Genomic DNA, 20,576 nt, shown 5'->3' on the forward strand with positions numbered 1-20,576 from the left:
CCCTCCTGGGGCTGCTCGCGACGGAGCCGGAAATGACGCCATACGTGCGTCTTCCCGCCCTGCTCTGCGCTTGCTGTTCCGTGGCGGGAACGGAGGCGACGGTGGGAGCCGCGGTGACTGTGAGTCTCCTAGGCCTGTTATTCTCAGCTTGGGGGACGGAGCGACGACTTCGCAACCACCTCGGCGTTTCGCTATTCTGGAAACCCTGAGGACGAGCCGGCGGCGTGCTCGCTCCGGTGACGAGCTGCTGCAAGGCCCAGGCTGTGGCGGCTACCTGCACGGTAAGTGGACTTAACGGGGGACCTGCTGGAGAAGTTGCACGTTTGCCTTCGCCTTCCCTACTCCTGCCCCCGATTGCCCCGTGAAGTCTTCCACCTTCGTCGTAGCTCCAGCATAGCCAACCTCTCATAGCTTGCCTGAACCCTTTGGTGAAAGAGTGATTAGGAACAGCATCTTTCAGAGCCCTGCTTCGGGCTGTTTTAATGTTTAGCAGCCCGAGACAGGGATGGAGTAATTCAATAACGTTAAAAACCTGGTGTGTTTACAGATATTAAAAGTGTATTGTATATTCTTGAGTATATACCCATCTGCCAAGCGCAGAACTACGTGTTTGCATACACTCTTTTATTTAATTCAGTTGCCTTAAGGAATAGGCATAGGAATAGTTCAGTTTACAGAACAGGAAACTGAGTCTCATAGATGTTAATTCATTTACCAAATATTATGGAGCATCTAACATGTATCAGGCACTGTTCTAGGGACCAGGACATGTAGCAGTGAAAAAAATAGAATTGCCACAAATGCTAGGGATTTTCAGGTAAGCTAAGGATGATTTTTTATCCCTAAAAACAGCCTGGATAAATATATACCTGAATGTTAGTAGTAGTAGTAGTTATTTTATGGGTGGGATTTTGCATGAATTTTTAAAAATTCCTTATGCTTGTATGCATTGTTTGGATTTCTTCAAATGGGCATGTTATCAGAAAAATAGCTGTTTCTATACCCTCACCCTTCCTTTCCCACAAAAATCTCTAAAGGCAGGCATTTGGCTCTACCAACAAAACAGGTCCTTGAATGGAGCTCTGGCCCAAGAAAAGAAGTAAGAGTTCTCACTTGTGGTGCTGGCACTTTTAATTGCTAAGTCCATTTCAGGGTCTGAGCTAGAGCTAGGCCCATGAATGAAATGGAAGAGACTTTAGAGAACTGTGTACAGTTTGGTCATTAGTGACCTCATATTTATCAATATGTTTAGGACTCTTAAAAACTTTTCTGACATACTGTTTACCTTTGTTCTATTGTAAATAGATTCTAAGTTTCTTAAGGACTTTGGCCTCTTTTATGTCCCATGTATGTACAATGCATTCAGAGTGTCCTAGGTCATGCAGTGGTGTTCTTTATTAAGTAATTATTGATGCCTTTGCACAAGGCTAAGTGTGCATTCAACTTCCTTGCAATGGTTTCAAAAAAGCTTTTCATTTTTTCTCTTGTACCTGGTCAGGGTGAAGTAACCATGCAGGCATTTCTAAAAGGCACATCTATCAGTACTAAACCACCATTGACCAAGGATCATCGAGGAGTAGCTGCCACAGCAGGAAGCAGTGGAGAAAACAAGAAAGCCAAACCTGTTCCCTGGGTGGAAAAATAGTAAGAACACTTGTGTTTTTGTTAAAATAAGTAATAAATTGCTTCTCTAACCAGTTCTTTACTTATGGAGGTGTGATTTGCTCTGTTTAGATGATGTCCTTGAAAATCACCCAGTTATAGAACCTTGGAACTAAAAGTTACCTTAGAATTTGTGAATTAGCATTTGTGGTATATAAAATAAAATTCTTTTCCGTAATTTTTGTGAGCATAACAGATGTAAGCAATGCAGATGGGAGGTGAAAAATTATTTTAGTATATATTTGCTTAAGGTAAATACAAATGGGGTTTCCACCTATCTCCAATTATGAAAAAGTTTCTCATTTCATTACTGATATTTGAGAATTGTTATTGGTATTTTAGTGGAAGGAACACTCGAGACTTTTCTGTGTGGCTACTGTAATAAACTAAATAACTCCTCTTTCTTCCCCACTCCCTTCCTCCTCCTCCAGTCGCCCAAAATCTGTGGATGAAGTTGCTTTCCAGGATGAAGTTGTTGCAGTGCTGAAAAAGTCTTTAGAAGGAGCTGATGTGAGTGACAAATGGTGTTCAGTGTCATTAGGAGATTTATGGCTTAATTTATTCTTCCTTCCCTTATAACCTCTCACCCCCATTAAATACTATACTGTATATATAGTAAGTCCTATTTGATAACTATTTGCACAATGTTGATTAATTCAACAAATACTTATTAAGCATTTCCTATTCAATCCTATATAAACTTGTTATGTAGTATTCAAGTAAAGATCATTGACCAGGACAAACTTAGGTCCCTTTTTTCATTAACTTTTGTTTGGTGGGGAGAGAAAGAATAAACAAGCAAACCAAATAAATAAAAATGACATGTGCTGTAAAGAGTCAGAGATTCTTTTTTTTTTTTTTTTTTTGAGACACTCTCGCTCTGTTGCCCAGGATAGAGTGCCGTGGCATCAGCCCAACTCACAGCAACCTCAAACTCCTGGCCTCAAGCGATCCTCCTGCCTCATCCTCCCAAGTAGCTGGGACTACAGGCATGTGCAGCCATGCCTGGCTAAGTTTTTTGTGTATATTTTTAGTTGACCAGCTAATTTCTTTCTAATTTTAGTAAAGACGGGTTCTCGCACTTGCTCAGGCTGGTCTCTAACTCCTGAGCTCAAACGATCCGCCTGCCTTGGCCTCCCACTTCCTTACAGGTGTGAGCCACTGTGCCAGGCCCAGAGATTCCTTGAAAAAATAATTGCTCACCTAACTTTAGGATTTGGTTTAAGCTATAATAAAAAAAAAATTAGAGCATTTGATTTTGCTTAGAGCATTGTGTCTCATGCTGTGATATGTGGGATGAAATATCCTTGAGTAGCTTGCATTTTAAATTATTCAGAGGCAAGATAAACTCAAATGAAGAAATCACAACTAAAAATTGTATATGATGAAGTGTCCAAAGTGCTTTAAGAGCTCAGTGAAGGGAGGGGAAAAGTTGTAGATAAAAGTGGGATGTGGTTTTGTTTTATTCCCAAGATCTGTGTCCTTCTCCTCAATCTGGCTGCTTTTAATTAATTCTTTTGGGTTTTGCTGCCATTGTTCTCCTCCTAGAATTATACTACTACAGGACACATTTTGAAAGAAGTTAAATTTATAAAACTATTTAGAATCTTTTGCTTTACCAGTAGTTGTTTTAATTTGATCCAAATAACCCTTTACTTTCTAATTTTATAACAATATACAATTTTAATTGCATAGTAATATTTACAAAGATTATAGAAAAATATCTAATTTATTTAATAATAACTAGTATCTTCAGCTCTTTAGCAAATGTAGTGGGATTAAGATCCAATTCTTGTTTGTATTTTTTTGTTTTATTTGGGACAGAGTCTCACTCTATTGCCTGGGCTAGAGTGCCGTGGCATCAGCCTAGCTCACAGCAACCTCAAACTCCTGGGCTCAAGCAATCCTGCTGCCTCAGCCTCCCTAGTAGCTGGGACTACAGGCATGTGCCACCATGCCCGGCTAATTTTTTCTATATATATTTTTAGTTAGAATTTCTTTCTATTTTTTAGTAGAGACGGGGTCTCGCTCTTGCTCAGGCTAGTTTTGATTTGAACTCCTTACCTTGAGCGATCCTCCCGCCTCGGCCTCCCAGAGTGCTAGGATTACAGGTGTGAGTCACCGGGTCTGGCCAAGATCCAGTTCTTGACTTTATGCCCTCTAATTTACAAGGCTGAATTAAGAACTTCCTTTTTTAACCTCTTGTTTTAATATTTTGTGCTTCTTTTCAGAATAAGTTTTGTAAAAAGATAAGGTAATTTTTTTAATTCTAAAGAATAAAGAAGGCCAGGTACAGTAGCTCATCCCAGCACTTTGGGATGCTGAGGCAGGAGAATCACTTGAGGCCAGGAGTTTGAGACCAGCTTAGGCAATATAATAAGACCTCATCTCTCCAAAAAAGTATTTTAAAAAATTAGGTGAGCGTGGTAGCATCCACCTGTAGTCCTAGCTGCTGGGGAGACTGAGGCTAGAGGGTTGCTTGAGCCTGGGAGTTTGAGGTTACAGTGAATTATGATCACACTACTACACTCCAGCCTGGGCAGCAGAGTGGGACCCTGTCTGTAAAAAAAAAAAAACAAAACACAACAAAAAGAGTAAAGGAAAATATTAATAATTCACTCCTTTATTTGAAAAGGTTAGAAAGAATTACAATAAGATAAATTTTTCAGATATCAATTTTAAGAACTGGTATTCTGCATGCAGTTCTTAAATGTACCACATATGTTAGACTATTATATAATGTAAGGCCTAATAATTTTACCTTGTTTTAAAAAATTTAAAGTATTATATGTAATAGTTAACCTGGATAAATCCTTACAAATGTTGGGGTATGCACAGATCAAAATAATAGTTATAAAACTTAAAAACTAAGCTTAGGAGGATTTCGGGGGGCTGTGTTTTTAAGTAATGAATCTCATGGCTTGTATCTTAAGGTATACTATATGTTATCAATATAAAAGTAATAGTCTTTTACTTAACATATTTGTGTGTTTTATACATTTGGCAGATATTGAGTACTAGAGTAGATGCTAAGGATACAGATGTGAATAGAACAAATAAATTTCCGGGTCTTTTAAATGTTACCATCTAGTGAGGTAGACAAGCATTTTACAATTAAATCCAACAGTTAAATAAATAACAATAAATAAATGTAAATTGTAACAAGTACTATAAAGACTACTGAGAGAATGAGAAGAAAACAACTTTGGGTGGTCAGGGAAGGTTTCTGACTTACAATGCATTAGGAGTTTGCCATGCAGAAAAAGGAAATCAAACTCCTGGTCATGGGAACAACATATGTTCAGACCAGAAAGTGCTTAGGTGTTAGAGACCTTTATAAGACCTAGAAAGTTAAGAAGGTGGCGAGAAGCCTTTAGAAGTCTTTAGAAGCCATAGTAAACAGTTTGGGTTTTTAAAATTTGTTTATGTTTTTCTAAGTGGAGAGTGAAGCCCGTGAATAGTTTTAAGTAGCGAGCAGAGTGGTATCTGATTTGAGTGAAAAATGAATAGACAGGAAGAGGGAAGTTTAGGCAAGAGTGGAAGCAAACAAATTATTGCTTGGATTCCTGTGTGCAATGATTTCGCTACATGAAAGGACACATTGAGGGGTGTACAGTTTCATAACAGAGGTCAGTAGAATGTAGTACATTTATTAATCTTCACCACAGATCAGTTGGCTGCTTGGTAGGAGCCAAACTAGCTAGATCCAAGGTATAAAGGAAGATAGCTAGTTGTTTAATCTTATCCTTTCTTCTAGTGAATTTTCCCTGATACATGCAAGCATCCCTTCAGGATACATAATCATAATATGCAATAGTACCTAGCACTTAATAGATAGATGTTAAGTTTTTTTTTTGTTGTTGTTAATTGTTCTTGGAAATTCAGCTTATTCAAAGCCCTAATATGTCTTTTTCAGTCCTTTTTCCTCAGTATTGGCCAAATCCCATTACTCCTTTGGTCTATTTCCTCTTTGAAGCAGCTGACATTTTTATATAATATAACATTTCACCCAATCTTCAACAAAGAAGTGAGATAGAGACAGGAGCCTGAGATTCCCTTCAGAAATAAGAGGTTTCTAATTCCAGGTTTGAAAATTTCACTTAAGTAGATTAGCTGTAGAGCAAGCATAAATATTCATTCAGTTTAAGAGATTAAAAACACATTTTTGAAAAAAGTGATATATGTGAAAAAACAGGATTTTAAAATGTCAATGCACTGTTCCACATTTCTTTTAGTCATTGTTAGGTCCAGAGCCAAGAGAGAGACACACGAAGGGTGTAGCAAAATGCTGTTTATTTTGAGCATCTGGGTGCAGATGGTGGAGGCCAAAGAGCATCCACCCCCGAGGGAGGGGAAAGCCTTGTGTTTTATAGAGGGTTTTTCTAGTAGGGTGGAAGTGAAGGGAGTTAGTAATACCTTCAGAAATTGGGGAGGAGGTAGCTTTGCCCTTATCAGGGGGGATAGGAATGCCGGCATCGCTGTAGCTATCTTTGGTCCTGCCGCTGTCTGTGGTTGAAGTTAGATTTACAACCGTAGACTCTCCAGACTCCTGCAGCTTTTGTTTCACAGGCTTTATGATCACTCTCTTAGTATTAAGTCCTATACATACTTTTTGGGTTCCCATCCTAAGTCAGCCTAACAGTCATCACTTTCATCTATTTGTGTCAGAATATAATTTATAAAAATATTAAATTTCTACAGCTCCCTAATCTGTTGTTTTATGGGCCACCTGGAACTGGAAAAACATCCACTATTTTAGCAGCAGCTAGAGAACTTTTTGGGTAAGTTGAAATCAATCTCTCTCTCTTTTTAAGAGGTGACACCAAAATTCTCTGATATTGCTTTTTTTCCTCTATAAAACTTTGCATTTGGTTTCTCTGTGGGGTTGTTAGGTTTCTATTTATTTCTGAATTTTAAAAATCAATCCTATGGACTCATTTCCTTCTTCTCCAATAAGCTTGTCTACATCTTTTGTAACCTTCATTCTGAATCATGTTCAGATGTTTGAATGCACTACAACACAGGGAGCCTGTGATTTTTTTTTCCATCACTTTGACTTTCTTTAAATTTGTTATGATTTTGAGGCCCAGAGAGCCCAACCAATCTCCAGTTGTGATGATAGTTTTATAACCCTCTTAATGATTATATTCATATCTGTATGACTCTGATAAATCTGTTGTATCTAATGGTACTATCTGCACCATTCCTTCTTGAATTCCTTCTGCTGAGGACTTCTAGGCCCTGCCTCTGGAGTGGCCAGGCCAGCTTCTTGCCCTCAGGTCTCTTGAGTGTAAACAGAGTGGGTGGTAGATGAAGTGTTAAGATTCCAAGGACACCAGAAAATCTCCCTCTGAGCCACTTTCTTAGGTTTCTCTTCCTAGATTGACTGTCTGGCTTAACCAGCCATTCTAGAGGAGCCCCCTTTATCTAGAGTTAAAATATATATAGTGCCCTGAGTCTGATGTATGTGAAATGTGCACCAGCTTAACAAAGGCTTGAATTTATCCAGAATTTTTGTATCAGACATATAACCAAAGGGAACATCTGAGATGACACATATGAAAATAATTACATGTCTCTTAAGCCACCATAAGTGTAAGCATAATTATGTCAAAATGTAAAAGAAGACAAAGGGAGAAGCTGTTGTAAGCCTAATATTTTATTTATTTGACAAGTTTCTCAAGAAAATTATAAAAGGGGTTTTTAATTATTCCACAGGTCAATCAGATGGAACTAAGCTGAACTAGCCTTAGCAATATAATCATAATGAAAGTGTTATGTCATTTTTTTATTATTATCCTGGAGTAGATCAGTCCAGATTATATAACTTTTTCCTTATGCTTTATAAAATAATGTTTGTCCTTAACTAAAAGAATAGTAAATTTCATATTTAATAGTATATATGTTTTTAAAATAGAAAATACATGCACGGAGCTTTCTAAATGTTTATGCCCATAGAAAAGTACTTAAGATAAGCTGATTAGGAAAAATAAAGACCAAACTAAATCACAACTCCTGTTTTTTTATTTTATATAGAAAAAGAATAGAGAAAAGTTTCAAAACAGTGAATTGATAGGGTGTGCCAGTCAGTTATTTTTATTTTCTTTTGATTTCTCAGATTTCTCTACTAAGCATATATTTTAGTATCTTTTTTAAAAACTCAGCTTTAAAAAACTGTTTGTATTTTAATCTAGTAATTTTCCTTATAGAAAGCAATTCTGGAAATAATTTGAAATGTGCTATATTGTAACATTATTTAAATTGTAATATATTTGAAACTGTCCAGATGTCTGACAATAGAAGAATGTTAAGTAAATTAAGTAAATGATGATATACCCATAGGATAAATATATAACCATTAAAATGGCATTTACAGTGGTTTTGATAACGTGCCAAGATGTTTATTATACAATGCAAAGTAGAAAATTGATTTAAAATTTTGTGTTTTGTAATATCTGTATTTTTTTAAATGCATGGAAAAAAGCCAAAATGTAAACCACATGGCTCTGCAAAAAGAGAATACAGAAGTGATTGTGTGCCTTCTATCCATATTGTTTACTAGGTAGATTTTAAACTACCACAAAGTGTACAAATGTTAAAATGTGATTTAAGCCTAGGTTGTTTGTATGTTCTATGCTTCATATTTGTTTCATTTTTATATAGGCCTGAACTTTTTAGATCAAGAGTTCTTGAGTTAAATGCATCCGATGAACGTGGAATACAAGTAGTTCGAGAGAAAGTGAAAAATTTTGCTCAATTAACTGTATCAGGAAGTCGTTCAGAGTAAGTAAACTTGCCTTCCAGTCTCCATAGCATGTTTGTTTTAAATACATGTTTCTGCCAAATTTTCAACTTTTTTCATGTCAGATCGTATTTTAATCTAAATTATTTAAGCCCAGAAATCATCTGATTTACTGATATTTTGTCTAAGGAATATTCATTAATAAAATTTCATTTGGCAGTATGCACTCATAATAAAAATCCTGATTTTTGCAGTTAGGGAAAAAAAGTGACTTCCCCTTTCTGTCAGATATCTTAAGCTTCAGTGTGTATTTCATAGTTAGGGTGACCATGTAAGTTCTTGTCCAAACTGGGACACTTTTAGAGTTAAAGAAGATGTTAATAATTAAAATAGGACTGTTCTGCCTCAAAGTAAACAGGGATTTAGTCAATTACTTACATTTTTTAGATGGCTAAATTCCAAGATTAAATTTTTGGCACCTAGATATATATTTAAAGTTTACATGAGAGCGCACTTCAAAATTATAGAAAGTGAATGACTGATTTTTTATATGTACCTAGATTTGATAATATAGTCACAACCTCTGCAGCACTCAGTTTCCCCTTTTATGAAATAAAGACTGGGATATAGACTGAAAGACCTCTGAGATCCCCTCTACTTGTAATATTTGAAATCTGTTTTCTTGGTGTAATTTTTATCCTGTTGTGTTAATGCCACTTTTGATGGGAGAAAGACTTTAATGCCAGATTACCAAAAATCAGTGTATAGAAAGTAAAAACCCACAAAATTGGAGAACATATTTACAAATCATATATTTGAAAATGTATACATATAACCAGAATATATAAAGAATGTTTAAAACTTAGTAATAAAAGCAAATAATCCAAAAAATGAGAAAAGAACTTGAATAGACATTTCTCCAAAGAACACATACATATGGCCAGTAAGCACATGAAAAGACAGTCAGCAACATTAGCCATTAGGAAAATGAAAATCAAAACCACAGTGAAATACCCACTAGGATGACCATAATCAAAAAGACAGAAAATAACAAGTATTGTGGCAAGGATGTGGAGAATTCGTAAACCTCATACATTGCTAGTTGTAATGTAAAATGGTGCAGCTCTTGGAAAACATGTCTGCTCAAAAACATGTAAACAAATGTTCATAGCATTATTCCTAACAGCCCAAACATGGCAACAACCCAAATGTCCAACTGATTGATGGATGAATAAAATATTTGACAATAAAAAAGGAATGAAGCAAACACATGCTACAACATGGATGGACCTTGAAAACATTATGCTAAATGAAAACAGCCAGCCACAAAAGACCACATGTTGTATGATTCCATTTATATGAAATATACACATAGGCAAATCTAAAGAGACAGAAAGTAGACTAGAGATTGCCTAGAGCTGGGAGTATTGAGCGAGAGGAGTTACTTCCTGTTGGGCCTACAGTTTCTTTTGGGAGTGATGAAAATGTTTTAAAATTAGATTATAGTGATGGTTACACAACTCAATATATTGAAAAACACTGAATTGTACATGTTATATTGGTGAATTGTATGGTATGTGTATATGTCAATAAAGCTATTAAAAACAACATACGTATTGATGTTTAACTCCTATGTTGTTTGTCCAAATCAGTGGGAAACCATGTCCTCCTTTTAAGATTGTGATTTTGGATGAAGCAGATTCTATGACTTCAGCTGCTCAGGCAGCTTTAAGACGTACCATGGAGAAAGAGTCTAAAACCACCCGATTCTGTCTCATTTGTAACTATGTCAGTCGGTATGTATATTACCCTGAAGATAGATGCTAAACAGTGTTATTTTGGTAATGCCAATTAGAGAAAAAATTAAAATTTTTCAAGACTATATTTTTTCTCCATCAAGTCTTGATTTGTTCTTGATAAAAATGATTTCTGCTGGGGAAATATTCTTTAGATCTGACTTGTTTTTTCCAATCTTTTACAGAATAATCGAACCCCTGACCTCTAGATGTTCAAAATTCCGCTTCAAGCCTCTGTCAGATAAAATTCAACAGCAGCGATTACTAGACATTGCTGAGAAGGAAAATGTCCAAATTAGCAATGAGGTAATTACTATTATTATTTATAATTACTAATTCCTTTCATGAATGCATGTGAAGAGGTCCTGATACCATTTCTTCAGACAGACTTAAGCTAAATGAGCAACAGTTGGAATGTCTAGGAATTACAAGGCTTAGCTTTTCTGACATCTTTTATTATCTATTAGTATTTCAGAGACTCACATCTGGAGTGGATTTCATACATGTAGCTCACCTCTGGAGTGGATTTCATACATGTAGTGGATTTCATACATGTAGATTTTAATTTCCTAGTTAATATTCCACTTCAACTGATATAATTAATAAGGGTCCTATATATTCTAACAACTTAATCATAGTTTGAATATTCTTTGCTTTATGTGATCAAGAAAATAGGATGAGAAGTATGGAACATCTTTTTATCTCTTCGGGTTTCTTTCAGAGGCAAGAGATCTCTTATCTTTCAGTTAGACTGATGCTGTCTCCATTAATTTTGCCACTATACTGATAATATTCCCCCCAAAATAGAAATGGTTTTCTCATTAACTCTAGGCTAAAACAGTGTTTTTCACTTTTCTTCATTAAAGTCATATAGCCTTAATTAGCCAGCATAGGTTAAAAACAATTATTTTTGTCTTCAGGTAATACCTTATCTTGTTAAAGTGTCAGAAGGAGACTTAAGAAAAGCCATTACCTTTCTTCAGAGTGCTACTCGCTTAACGGGTGGGAAGGAGATTACGGAGAAAGTGATTACAGACATTGCTGGGGTAAGAGTACTATTCTGAAATTCTTTTATATTGGCTTTTAGAGAATCTTCGTCCAACAGATATACCCTGAAAGCTCATCATGTGCCAAGTACTATGCTAGTAAGTGTATAGTAAGGGAATATAACCTGGGAGTATCAGAATGCTTCAGAGAGGAAGTAATACTGCCTTTTCAGTTTGCCAGGCATGTTTATAGTAAATCACTGCAGAAAACACTTTCAATTCTTACATTTATAGGAGGGAAATGGTGACTTTGTAGCAGTTTAAAGTAATTTTCAGCAGATACCCTGTTCTGACATTAAACATTAAAAAAAGGCATATCCAACTTACGGAAATCATTAAAGAAAACAAGAGTATCACACCTTTGGATACTCCCATGTCCAAACTCTATTCAGAATCATTACCTTGAAAATTTTGTTCAAGATATTTTTCACCTACATTAGGCATAAGACTGACAGCATTAGACCTCTAACTTTCTGGGTATTGTGGACTTTTAAGATCAACTGGTCTAATCATTGGCATCTTTAAATGGAGAAAAACCTAGAGAAAAGGCACTTTCCCCTTTTAAAACTCACTTTTTCCATCTATTTGGCTGCTTTTGGCCACTGTTCTAAAGAATCGTTGTAGCCACTGGTGTACCTCAGGGTTAGAGAAAAAGGAGAGTAGGTTTCACAAGTGGGAATTTTCATACCCATTGACCAGAGCGGCTGTTCTTGTTCCACATGGGCCCAAACTTGATTTACTGGATTATTTGGGGGAAAAAGTAAATCTTGTGTACTTCACACAAAGGAACCATTAAAGGACTTCAAAAGCAAAACTTTTATCACCTTGCTTGTACAGTGATGACTGACTGGACTGTAAGGCAAACGACTACATGGAGTTATGCTGGCCTTTTTCCAGTTCTCTCCCTTTGCCTTCCAAACTACACAGGGTTAATTGGAGCATTGGTTCTATGTCCTGTGCACACATGAGCTATGCAGGTATTCCAAGTATGGAACAGAAGGGAGTCAGGGGAGGGAATGCCCAAATTTCCTCAGAAACATCTTTAATTACCTTTTCAGGTAATACCAGCTGAGATAATCAATGGAATATTTGCTGCCTGCCAAAGTGGCTCCTTTGACAGACTAGAAGCTGTGGTAAAGGTAATGTCAGTTTACTAACTTCTGGGGGAAAATTTTAAGTGATCCTACCAAGCTTTTTTTTTCTCTTATAGGACTTAATAGATGAGGGTCATGCAGCAACCCAGCTTGTAAATCAACTTCATGATGTGGTTGTAGAAAATGATGACCTTTCTGATAAACAGAAGTCCATTATTACAGAGAAACTTGCTGTAAGTAGGCACTCTGCACATAAAGGAAACACAACTATGCCTGAAGGACATTTGAACATTTATTACTAACCTTTTTAAATTTCCTTCTAGGAAGTTGATAAATGCTTAGCAGATGGTGCTGATGAACATCTACAACTGATAAGCCTTTGTGCAACTGTGATGCAACAGTTAACTCAGAATTGTTAAGATAACAAAATACCTCCTGTGACTGTAACTTTGCTTTTTGTAAGTATGGGGTTCTGAAAAAATAAAATCACCAAAACACCTTTAAAGTGAATATACAATTTATTTAACATTCAAACTTCATTAAGACATGTGCAATATGGCAATTTTACTGGGGATTTAACCCTACCTAGGATATGATTGCTTGCTGGGGCTTAGCAACAGGGTCCAGTTCACACTTAGCACTAATTAAATACTTTATTGAATAAATACAATACCAAACAAAATGCATTCAAATGCTTTCTAAAAAAATCAATTTTAAAGGCCTTTCTATTCAGGCTAATGACAAACACAATAAAGGCAGATATGCTAGTTTAACATAATTGGCTGATTTTATACAGCACTTATATCTTTTAGTCCACAAGTATATTATTAAATGATAGAGAACATCTAATACAACCATTTCTACAGAACTAGGAAATAAATTTCTAAGAAAGAAAGATTTTACAGACCCCATCTTTTATACCCACCCCAACAGTCTAACTCTAAAGAGGATAAAGCCAATGACTTTCCTCACAAGAGCTCACGACTAATGTCGCTTTGCTATCAAAATCTGTATTTCTGATCCGTTATGAGCATTGAGACAAGATTCAAATATTCCCAAAGAAGCACAATGCACGTTGTGATCGCCTATTCAGCAACAGCGAGCACTGCATTCAAAACTATCTCATCCCAGGAATTAAATAAGGTCAGCCACATTCATGGGCATTTCCTCCACTGTAGTATTGTAGAAAGTCTCAATGTCACGAAGAATCCTCTTGTCTTCTTCAGTAACAAAGTTTATAGCCACACCTTTCCTCCCAAATCGACCCCCTCTGCCAATTCTGTGTAAGAAAAAGAAATCAGCAATCAGAATGTTACTTCTCATGTAATTTATGAACTACTGAACATGACGATCCACTTGTTAACCATCAGCTGCTGTTTACTTATCAAGGGTATAGTTCGTGCTTCTAACTGGAGCACTAGCTGCTAATCAATATCTAGAGAAAAAAGTCTTCCTTTGCAGTTAGTGCCAAAAGGATTCAACGCTTGTCTGGCTGCAAAACGAGATTTCATCAGGTGTTTTGAGCATTATTATAAAGCAGATGACAGTATTGTGTTTGGGGTAGTGAAACTAAAGCCCATACCAAAGTGGGCCAGCCAAGAGCAGGTGTCAGCCTGGGACAGATGTAAACACCAGGGATAAAACAAAAAGAACAGTTATGTAATCCATTTCGACGCACTTCTGGAACTGTAGACTGTAAATACAAATGCTGCAAGGTTAACTATTTTCTAAAACTTACTTTTTTCCAGTGGGAAAACTAATTTGGTATGGTAACCCAAACTTATCACTGCTTTTTTGCTCAGTTTCACACGTTAGAACTCAAATTACTCAAACGTGTTTACTCCAAACAGCTCTCTACCTTCCTGATAGAAACCAGACAATACAAACCACCTAGTAGAAATGCTCCCTAACAGAAATGCTAATATACAAAATGCCTTGGCTGGAGCAACTTAAAATATTAAAATAATCATGACAAAAGAAAAACAAATATAAATACCGACTCGCTCTTTATTCAAACAGTGTGTGCTGTTTCGCTTATGATTCCACGTCCTAAATTACGTCAACGCCGTTTCTGAGTGCCATCTCGTCATCAACTGCTGCTATCGACTCCTGTATTTTTTAAAAAGTCTTTTTTTATATCATATAACAAAGTACAATTCAATTTATTTAGGGATAAAGCCACTAAAACTAAACCAGGGATCACTCAAATTGCTACCAGGCGACACCAAGAAAATCCCAACTATAGAAAAATCATCACCAAGAAAAAGCACATGGACACAAGAACATCACTAAGAATAAAGCTCAGAGCTAAAACCAACAGATGCCAATATAAACCTGATCTGTATGTTATATCCACAATCAGGGCAACAAACATTTTCAAGTTTTGCCACTTTGTTCTGACCTGTCTTTTCCAAGTACAACTTTACATCATCTAAAAGTTACTGTCTTTTCACCTTTCAGACAATTCACAGTGGAAAAGCAACACATGAGGTTTTTTTCCTAATATACAGTCAAGATGCCATCTTCTCACCTGTGAATGTAGTTTTCACGATTGGTAGGTAGGTCATAGTTTATAACCAAAGACACTTGTTGCACATCAATCCCACGAGCCTGAAATACAACGGTATATATGTTACTTAATCCTAAATTTAACAAACTGGACACCTATGTAATGTAGGCCACAAAATAGTAATGAACTATACTAAGTGGTATAGCCCACTGTGGAGTGTGGTCTTTTCTTTGCTCTCCCAAACAGCCCAAGGTGGTGAAGGTTATTATAACAAAACCTTCCCCCTCCAAAACTAACTTTTGGTAGATTTAAGTAGTAGAGATCTACTTACCAACAAGTCAGTAGTGATCAGAACACGGCTTGACCCTGATCGGAATTCCCTCATGATAACATCTCTCTCCTTCTGGTCCATGTCACCATGCTGCAAAGTAACAAACCTTAATTCAAGAATCAACCAGTCAGGTTGACATTTACTTTTATCAACATGTATGAGACCAAGCGTCCCTGGCTGCTACAAGAGTATAGCAGACAGGTATAGTTAAGAAACACTTTATTTTGAGCAGGGGGAACAACAACACAGCACTTTACAGCTATATTGTAGTCTGAATCCTGCTTTAATGGAAATGCAGATATCTTAATTACAAAGTTAGAACCTCTTACCAGAGCAGACACTGTGAAGTCTCTGGCATGCATTTTCTCAGTAAGCCAGTCCACCTTGCGCCTTGTATTGAGAAATATAACAGCCTGTGTAATGGTCAGTGTCTCATACAAGTCACAAAGTGTATCCAACTTCCATTCCTACAATATTCCAAAGAGAAAGTTAACAGTCATTTAGTTTTCAACTTTCATTTGTTAGAAATCCATTCTGTCTCTCTTAAAATATATTGCACCGAATCTTAAGACAAAGGACACTGGACATTAAGAAAGAGGTCCACCCCAGTCTTTACAATCCAGTGCAGTTACTTTTCTTCCTGTGTGTACTCTGCTAGCATTATTACAAAAACCAAGACATGGTCCTAGTTTCTGCAATTTTAGCACAGTGCTTATACAAGAAGGTGAAAAAACCTGGCTAACACTAATGTTTAAGAATTAGACAAATTACCTCTCTTTCAACATTAATATAAAACTGTTTGATTCCTTCAAGAGTCAATTCTTCCTTTTTCACCAGAATTCGAATTGGATCTCTCATGAATTTTTTGGTCACTTCCAACACATCAGTTGGCATTGTGGCAGAAAGCAACACAACCTTAAAAATAGACATTGATTATGTTGTAGCACAATTTTCACAGCACCACTAAAGGAAAAATGTTTGAGACCAAGCGTCCCTGTCTTACTATGGAATGAAGTTAGACAGAGATAGTTATGAATCAATTGCTTTAAGCAGGGGGAACGACAATATTAACACTTCAGTTATATTGTAACAGTACCTGCTGCATTAAACCAAACCCCCACTCTTAAGAGGGGGTGAAATAAAGCTTACCTGAATACTTGTATTTAATTTTTGGAAAATCTCATAGATTTGATCCTTAAATCCTCGGCTCAACATTTCATCTGCTTCATCCAAAACAAACATTTTGATCCATTTTGGAGCTATTAAAAACAAAGTCATACTATTGTCTCTAGAGTCTTTGGATACTATTTAACTTCTTTTTGACTACATAATAGTAAAAACACATTATAGTCTTTAAAAAGGATAGTACTTACAAAGGTATCTTCTGTTTAACATATCAAACACTCTCCCTGGTGTACCAACTACAATATGTGGTGCTTCAGCCTGAAGTTTTTGCATTTCATTTCGAACATTCGTTCCACCAATGCAAGCATGACAAGTTGCTCCCATATAGTCTCCAAGTGCCAAAATTACCTTTTGGATCTAAAAACAAAAAAACTTAATCATTATCACGCAGATTTACAAGCTCCATGAGTAACTTCCAGAACATAATGGCAAGTTATCTCTTCTGCCAACAGCTTTTATGCATGCATAGCACAGAACTACTTCCAAGCTTAAAATGCAGACTGACTTAACTGCCTCAAAATAAAATTCCCCTATTATCTTTCTTGTGCCCTGTCAAACTTGGGATTGTTGCCCCACACATCAGCTAGGCAACTAAAGAACTAGTGCCATTTCCTACATTATCCCTCACTGTGTAGTAAGGTGTAAATAATGAAACTTTAAAAATTCTCCAATTACAGCTAGGGAAGATGTTGTCAATTTTTTTCCCCACAGGGTACTGTGCCTTATATAATTTTGACCTTAATAAAGCCTACAGCTTTATTAGGAAGGTTTACTTCAAAGCCAATACAGCAGTAAGCTTTGAAAACATAGCATGCAACAGATGCATCACAAACTACTGAGACAGTCAAATGGTAACATGTCACTGCAGTTTTCACGTTGCACAACTGCATTCAAACTTAAAAAATGGGGGTAGATCTAGTATACTCTGAACAGAAGGCTTCAGCTTCTCAATCTGTTGGTATACAACCCTACAAACCATACCTGCGCACCCAGCTCCTGTTTAACTTTCAACAAAAACTCCCTGCATGCATGGACAATTAAAAGGAGGGCTCTGATAGGACCAATTTATACTAAGTTTTAAATTCTTCACAGTTGTGAAACCTGAAACCTATGCAACACGCAAGCAGTTTTTTTGAACTACACTATCAATACCTGTTGAGCCAGTTCTCTGGTGGGGGCCAATACTAGTGCTTGGGTCTCCTTGAACTCAATCTCCAACTGTTGCAGGATGGAAATAGCAAATGTGGCTGTCTTGCCAGTACCTGACTGAGCTTGAGCAATCACATCATACCCTAAAAAAAGTAGGATACATATTTACCGATCCCACATCAAATCGTCACTTCTACTTCACACCATGTATTCCATTTGGAACATAAAATATGCCCAAATAATCAAGTGATCAGCAATGAGTATTCTCTTCATTTCAGGTCAGTCCCGAAAGATGATTGCCATCATTTCACTTTAAGGAATACAAATAGGTGCTAGTCCCCCAAAGGTTACTTTCCCTTTTATGGTCCAGGTCTATGTAAAACAATGAATTCGTTTTTTAAGAACGTCAGAGTTTCTTTTACCTTTAATACAAGGAATAATAGCTCTCTGCTGAATAGCTGAAGGCTTCTCAAAACCATAAGCATAGATGCCCCGAAGAAGAGACTCTTTTAAATTCATATCATCAAAGTTATCAACAATCTCATTCCAGTTGCTCTGTGATTTAAAACGAAAAATAAAGGAATAAATGAGACGAACAAACTCACCTTTCTAGAGTTTCAAAATCCACACCCGTTTCTTACCTCGATGACACCATCGGGGTCCATTCCCTCTGGGCCGCCATGTTCTCTGCAGACGAGAATACTGCAGTTAGACAACATCCCTTTCCCAAGCCGCCTAACTGCACCTTAAAGGGACAGGCAGCCCTTTAAACCTGTCTCGTCACATTATCCTGCGCCCTGCGAGCACACTTTCTAAGACCAAGAATAATTGTCACACGGCAAACACCACACTGCGCGCCTCCCCTCAAGGTTGAGGGCTGCGGAGGCCCCCAGGCCCGAGCGCCCGGCGCTCCCGTTTCGGCGGTGTGGCGTCTCGCGAGAGCTGCACGCGCCGAGCTCCGCCCCTAACACTGCGCAAGCCGAGTGATTGACGCGGTTAGGAGGCCCGGCGATGGCCGTGCCAACGGTTCGCCGGCACGCCGGTGTCGGTCCAGTCCCGTCGCCTTCGCCCCATGGCGGGTGGGCGCCGCTGCCACCCATCCCCCCCTAACTAAAGCTTAGGACTCCAACTCGTGTTGTTGACCCGAAAATAAAGCTTCGGGACCAGATTACACTGTACCGAAAGCGGACTGCGCCACGGCTTTTAACTAAACGTTTGCCGTGTTCCATACTAGGAAGGGGCCGAAAGGTCACACGCCTTTGGGAGAAATGACACCCTTTAACCACTCCGTTTTCGCACCCACGTCCTGTCTCCACGCAATCTAGGGCCGTACCCACCATGGAAGCTTCTCGAAGGACACAAGGGTACTGTACCCCAAGGAAACGTCCATGAACCTGGAGTTCCTTGCCTCCAAGGTATCCACTACAGTCTCCCCCGGCGCCACATGACCTTCCTTACAGAACTACCACCGAAAGAGCGCCATACCTGTTATAATCCGCAGAGCCACCAGACATGATCCGAAAAACCACTCAGCGCCCGACTGAAAAGACAGCAGGTCCGCGCCACCCGTTTTTTATAGGCTCGCGGCCGGAACCCGTTTCTTGCGGAGGAATTTTCTCGTCGCTCTTCGACCAGCCACAAAATTATGATCCTGAGATCGTCACCGCAGGTAAAATCCTAACCGAGTTGATGATAAGATCCAAATTTGGTAATTTCTCGATATTACAGGGTCTCTGGAAACCCCAGGACTCGGAGGAAGTCTGGGACTCTTTGCTGTGCGGCGGAAGAATATTGTTGCGGTGGTGCTCAAATACCGCGCTCCCCGCCCGCCCTGCTCCTACGGGGTTTCCGCGTCCTTGACGCAGAGGCGGGCCGGGGGAGCCGGGGTCTGGCCGGGAGGCGGAAGCTCGGGGCGCGCTGCTCGCTGGGTGGCCGGGGTTTCCTACTGGCGAGGGGACTTATCTCGCGGCGGGCTGCGGGTGCCGGAGGGGCAGGGACATCCACGTCTCCGCTGCAGGGGACCGAGTTATTCTGCCCGTTCCACCGCTGTTTAATTTGACAATAAAGAGCCTCGGCCTGGCATTTTAGCCTGATCGTTTAACATCCATTCACATCTCGAAAGTGTGAAACTCCCGCTAGGGAAAATGTCGGCCACCCGGCAAGTCCCAGAAAAGCCGGTTTACCGGTACGTTTTGCAGCGCGAGGAAAAATGTGTAGTGTCATTTGCAAATGTCTCTGGAGTAGCAAACTCTATTCTCATGTTGCTTCTACTCTTCTCTCTCTCTCTCTCTTTTTAAAAACATTGCTAATGATTTTAACCTAACAGGTGTGAAGAATGCCTGAAAAAAATCATAACTTTTGCAAGTGGATAAAATCATTATAAACGCCAGCAAATGGATTATTGGTAAGGAGCGGTAGTTTTCCTTGTAACGCAGGGATTTAAATGGATTGTTCTGGCAGATGACAGCTCAATTCCTCTTTGGAATTATGCAGGTTTCGATTCCAGTCTATATTGGTGTTTGTTTTTTAAAGACTTCGAGTTTTAATTGCCTATACATAATGAATTATTGATCTTACTGAAATTCAGAGCAATGCATTCCTTGCTACTAAATAAGCTGCAAGATTATTTAAGCTTCAGAGGTTTTCAACTAGCCCCAACCTAGGTTTTTAATAAAAACAAAAATAGTGTATTTAATCATTTAATTTTAAAATACAATCCTACCCACGGTGCAAAATATCATGACAAATACTCCAGAAAACATTTTCTTATTAATTCAGCATCCCAACTTAAAGTCTTATTACTAGAAAAATTGACTCTTAATTTTCTAAATTATAGAAGATATTTGGTTCTAAATACTACTTGTTTTTTTATAAAACATTATTTATTTGAGAAGTATTATTGTGCCAGATATTTTGACAAAAATTAATACCAAAATGACAAAGTAGACCCAGCCGTGCAGTGATGGTGCCCCTCATTCATCCTTATGTAGTGTTCAAATCCAGATTTGAGATGTGGGACATTTTCTGAGAACGATGGTTATAAGAGATCCTTATTGTCTCAT

At 38.0% G+C, this 20,576-nt stretch overlaps 2 protein-coding genes and 5 non-coding genes across 10 annotated transcripts; 1 reads left to right on the plus strand and 6 right to left on the minus strand.

Annotated features, from left to right (window-relative positions):
• Nucleotides 1-66: 66 nt before the first annotated feature.
• Nucleotides 67-12,845, plus strand: RFC4 (replication factor C subunit 4). The gene is made up of 11 exons (XM_012789649.3): nt 67-281; nt 1,499-1,644; nt 2,094-2,172; nt 6,364-6,443; nt 8,326-8,445; nt 10,057-10,200; nt 10,386-10,506; nt 11,121-11,246; nt 12,305-12,385; nt 12,457-12,573; nt 12,664-12,845. Exons 2-11 carry the CDS (start codon nt 1,511-1,513, stop codon nt 12,757-12,759), a joined length of 1,098 nt encoding a protein of 365 aa, XP_012645103.2. The 5' UTR covers nt 67-281; nt 1,499-1,510; the 3' UTR covers nt 12,760-12,845.
• Nucleotides 12,840-19,106, minus strand: EIF4A2 (eukaryotic translation initiation factor 4A2). 4 transcript variants are annotated; one of them, XR_001160463.2, is made up of 12 exons: nt 19,000-19,106; nt 18,156-18,201; nt 17,937-18,069; nt 17,518-17,657; nt 16,554-16,722; nt 16,330-16,439; nt 15,952-16,095; nt 15,510-15,647; nt 15,181-15,270; nt 14,871-14,950; nt 14,337-14,449; nt 13,481-13,619 (listed from the first exon to the last, which is right to left on the minus strand). XR_001160463.2 is itself a non-coding variant. In XM_012789647.2 (11 exons), the coding sequence occupies exons 1-11, from the start codon at nt 19,026-19,028 to the stop codon at nt 13,475-13,477; spliced, it is 1,224 nt and encodes a 407-aa protein (XP_012645101.1). In that variant the 5' UTR covers nt 19,029-19,105; the 3' UTR covers nt 12,840-13,474. The 4 variants fall into 4 exon arrangements, 2 of the variants coding, with proteins under 2 accessions (XP_012645101.1, XP_012645102.1); XR_012919303.1 differs by having other exon boundaries at nt 13,487-13,619; nt 14,341-14,449; XM_012789647.2 differs by lacking the exon at nt 14,337-14,449 and having other exon boundaries at nt 12,840-13,619; nt 19,000-19,105.
• LOC142875436 (small nucleolar RNA SNORA4) lies at nt 15,011-15,155 on the minus strand. Its single transcript, XR_012922788.1, has one exon. It is a non-coding gene; the product is annotated as a small nucleolar RNA SNORA4 (small nucleolar RNA).
• On the minus strand, nt 15,334-15,464 carry LOC142875416 (small nucleolar RNA SNORA63). The gene has a single exon (XR_012922771.1). It is a non-coding gene; the product is annotated as a small nucleolar RNA SNORA63 (small nucleolar RNA).
• On the minus strand, nt 15,729-15,906 carry LOC142875521 (small nucleolar RNA SNORA81). Its single transcript, XR_012922880.1, has one exon. It is a non-coding gene; the product is annotated as a small nucleolar RNA SNORA81 (small nucleolar RNA).
• Nucleotides 16,155-16,282, minus strand: LOC142875417 (small nucleolar RNA SNORA63). Its single transcript, XR_012922773.1, has one exon. It is a non-coding gene; the product is annotated as a small nucleolar RNA SNORA63 (small nucleolar RNA).
• On the minus strand, nt 17,759-17,827 carry LOC142875527 (small nucleolar RNA SNORD2). The gene has a single exon (XR_012922885.1). It is a non-coding gene; the product is annotated as a small nucleolar RNA SNORD2 (small nucleolar RNA).
• Nucleotides 19,107-20,576: the final 1,470 nt, after the last annotated feature.

This window comes from Microcebus murinus, chromosome 1 (genome assembly GCF_040939455.1).
Source record: "Microcebus murinus isolate Inina chromosome 1, M.murinus_Inina_mat1.0, whole genome shotgun sequence".
NCBI classification, from domain to species: Eukaryota; Metazoa; Chordata; class Mammalia; order Primates; family Cheirogaleidae; genus Microcebus; species Microcebus murinus.

Coding starts and splice junctions, on each gene's coding strand:
- RFC4 (XM_012789649.3), top strand. CDS start 1,511: ATGCAGGCATTTCTAAAAGGCACATCTATCAGTACTAAACCACCATTG. Junction 2,173..6,363: donor AGTCTTTAGAAGGAGCTGAT/GTGAGTGACAAA, acceptor AAATTTCTACAG/CTCCCTAATCTGTTGTTTTA. Junction 8,446..10,056: donor GTATCAGGAAGTCGTTCAGA/GTAAGTAAACTT, acceptor TGTCCAAATCAG/TGGGAAACCATGTCCTCCTT.
- EIF4A2 (XM_012789647.2), bottom strand. CDS start 19,028: ATGTCTGGTGGCTCTGCGGATTATAACAG. Junction 15,648..15,951: donor ATATTAATGTTGAAAGAGAG/GTAATTTGTCTA, acceptor GGAATATTGTAG/GAATGGAAGTTGGATACACT. Junction 15,271..15,509: donor ACTTCACAGTGTCTGCTCTG/GTAAGAGGTTCT, acceptor GTTACTTTGCAG/CATGGTGACATGGACCAGAA.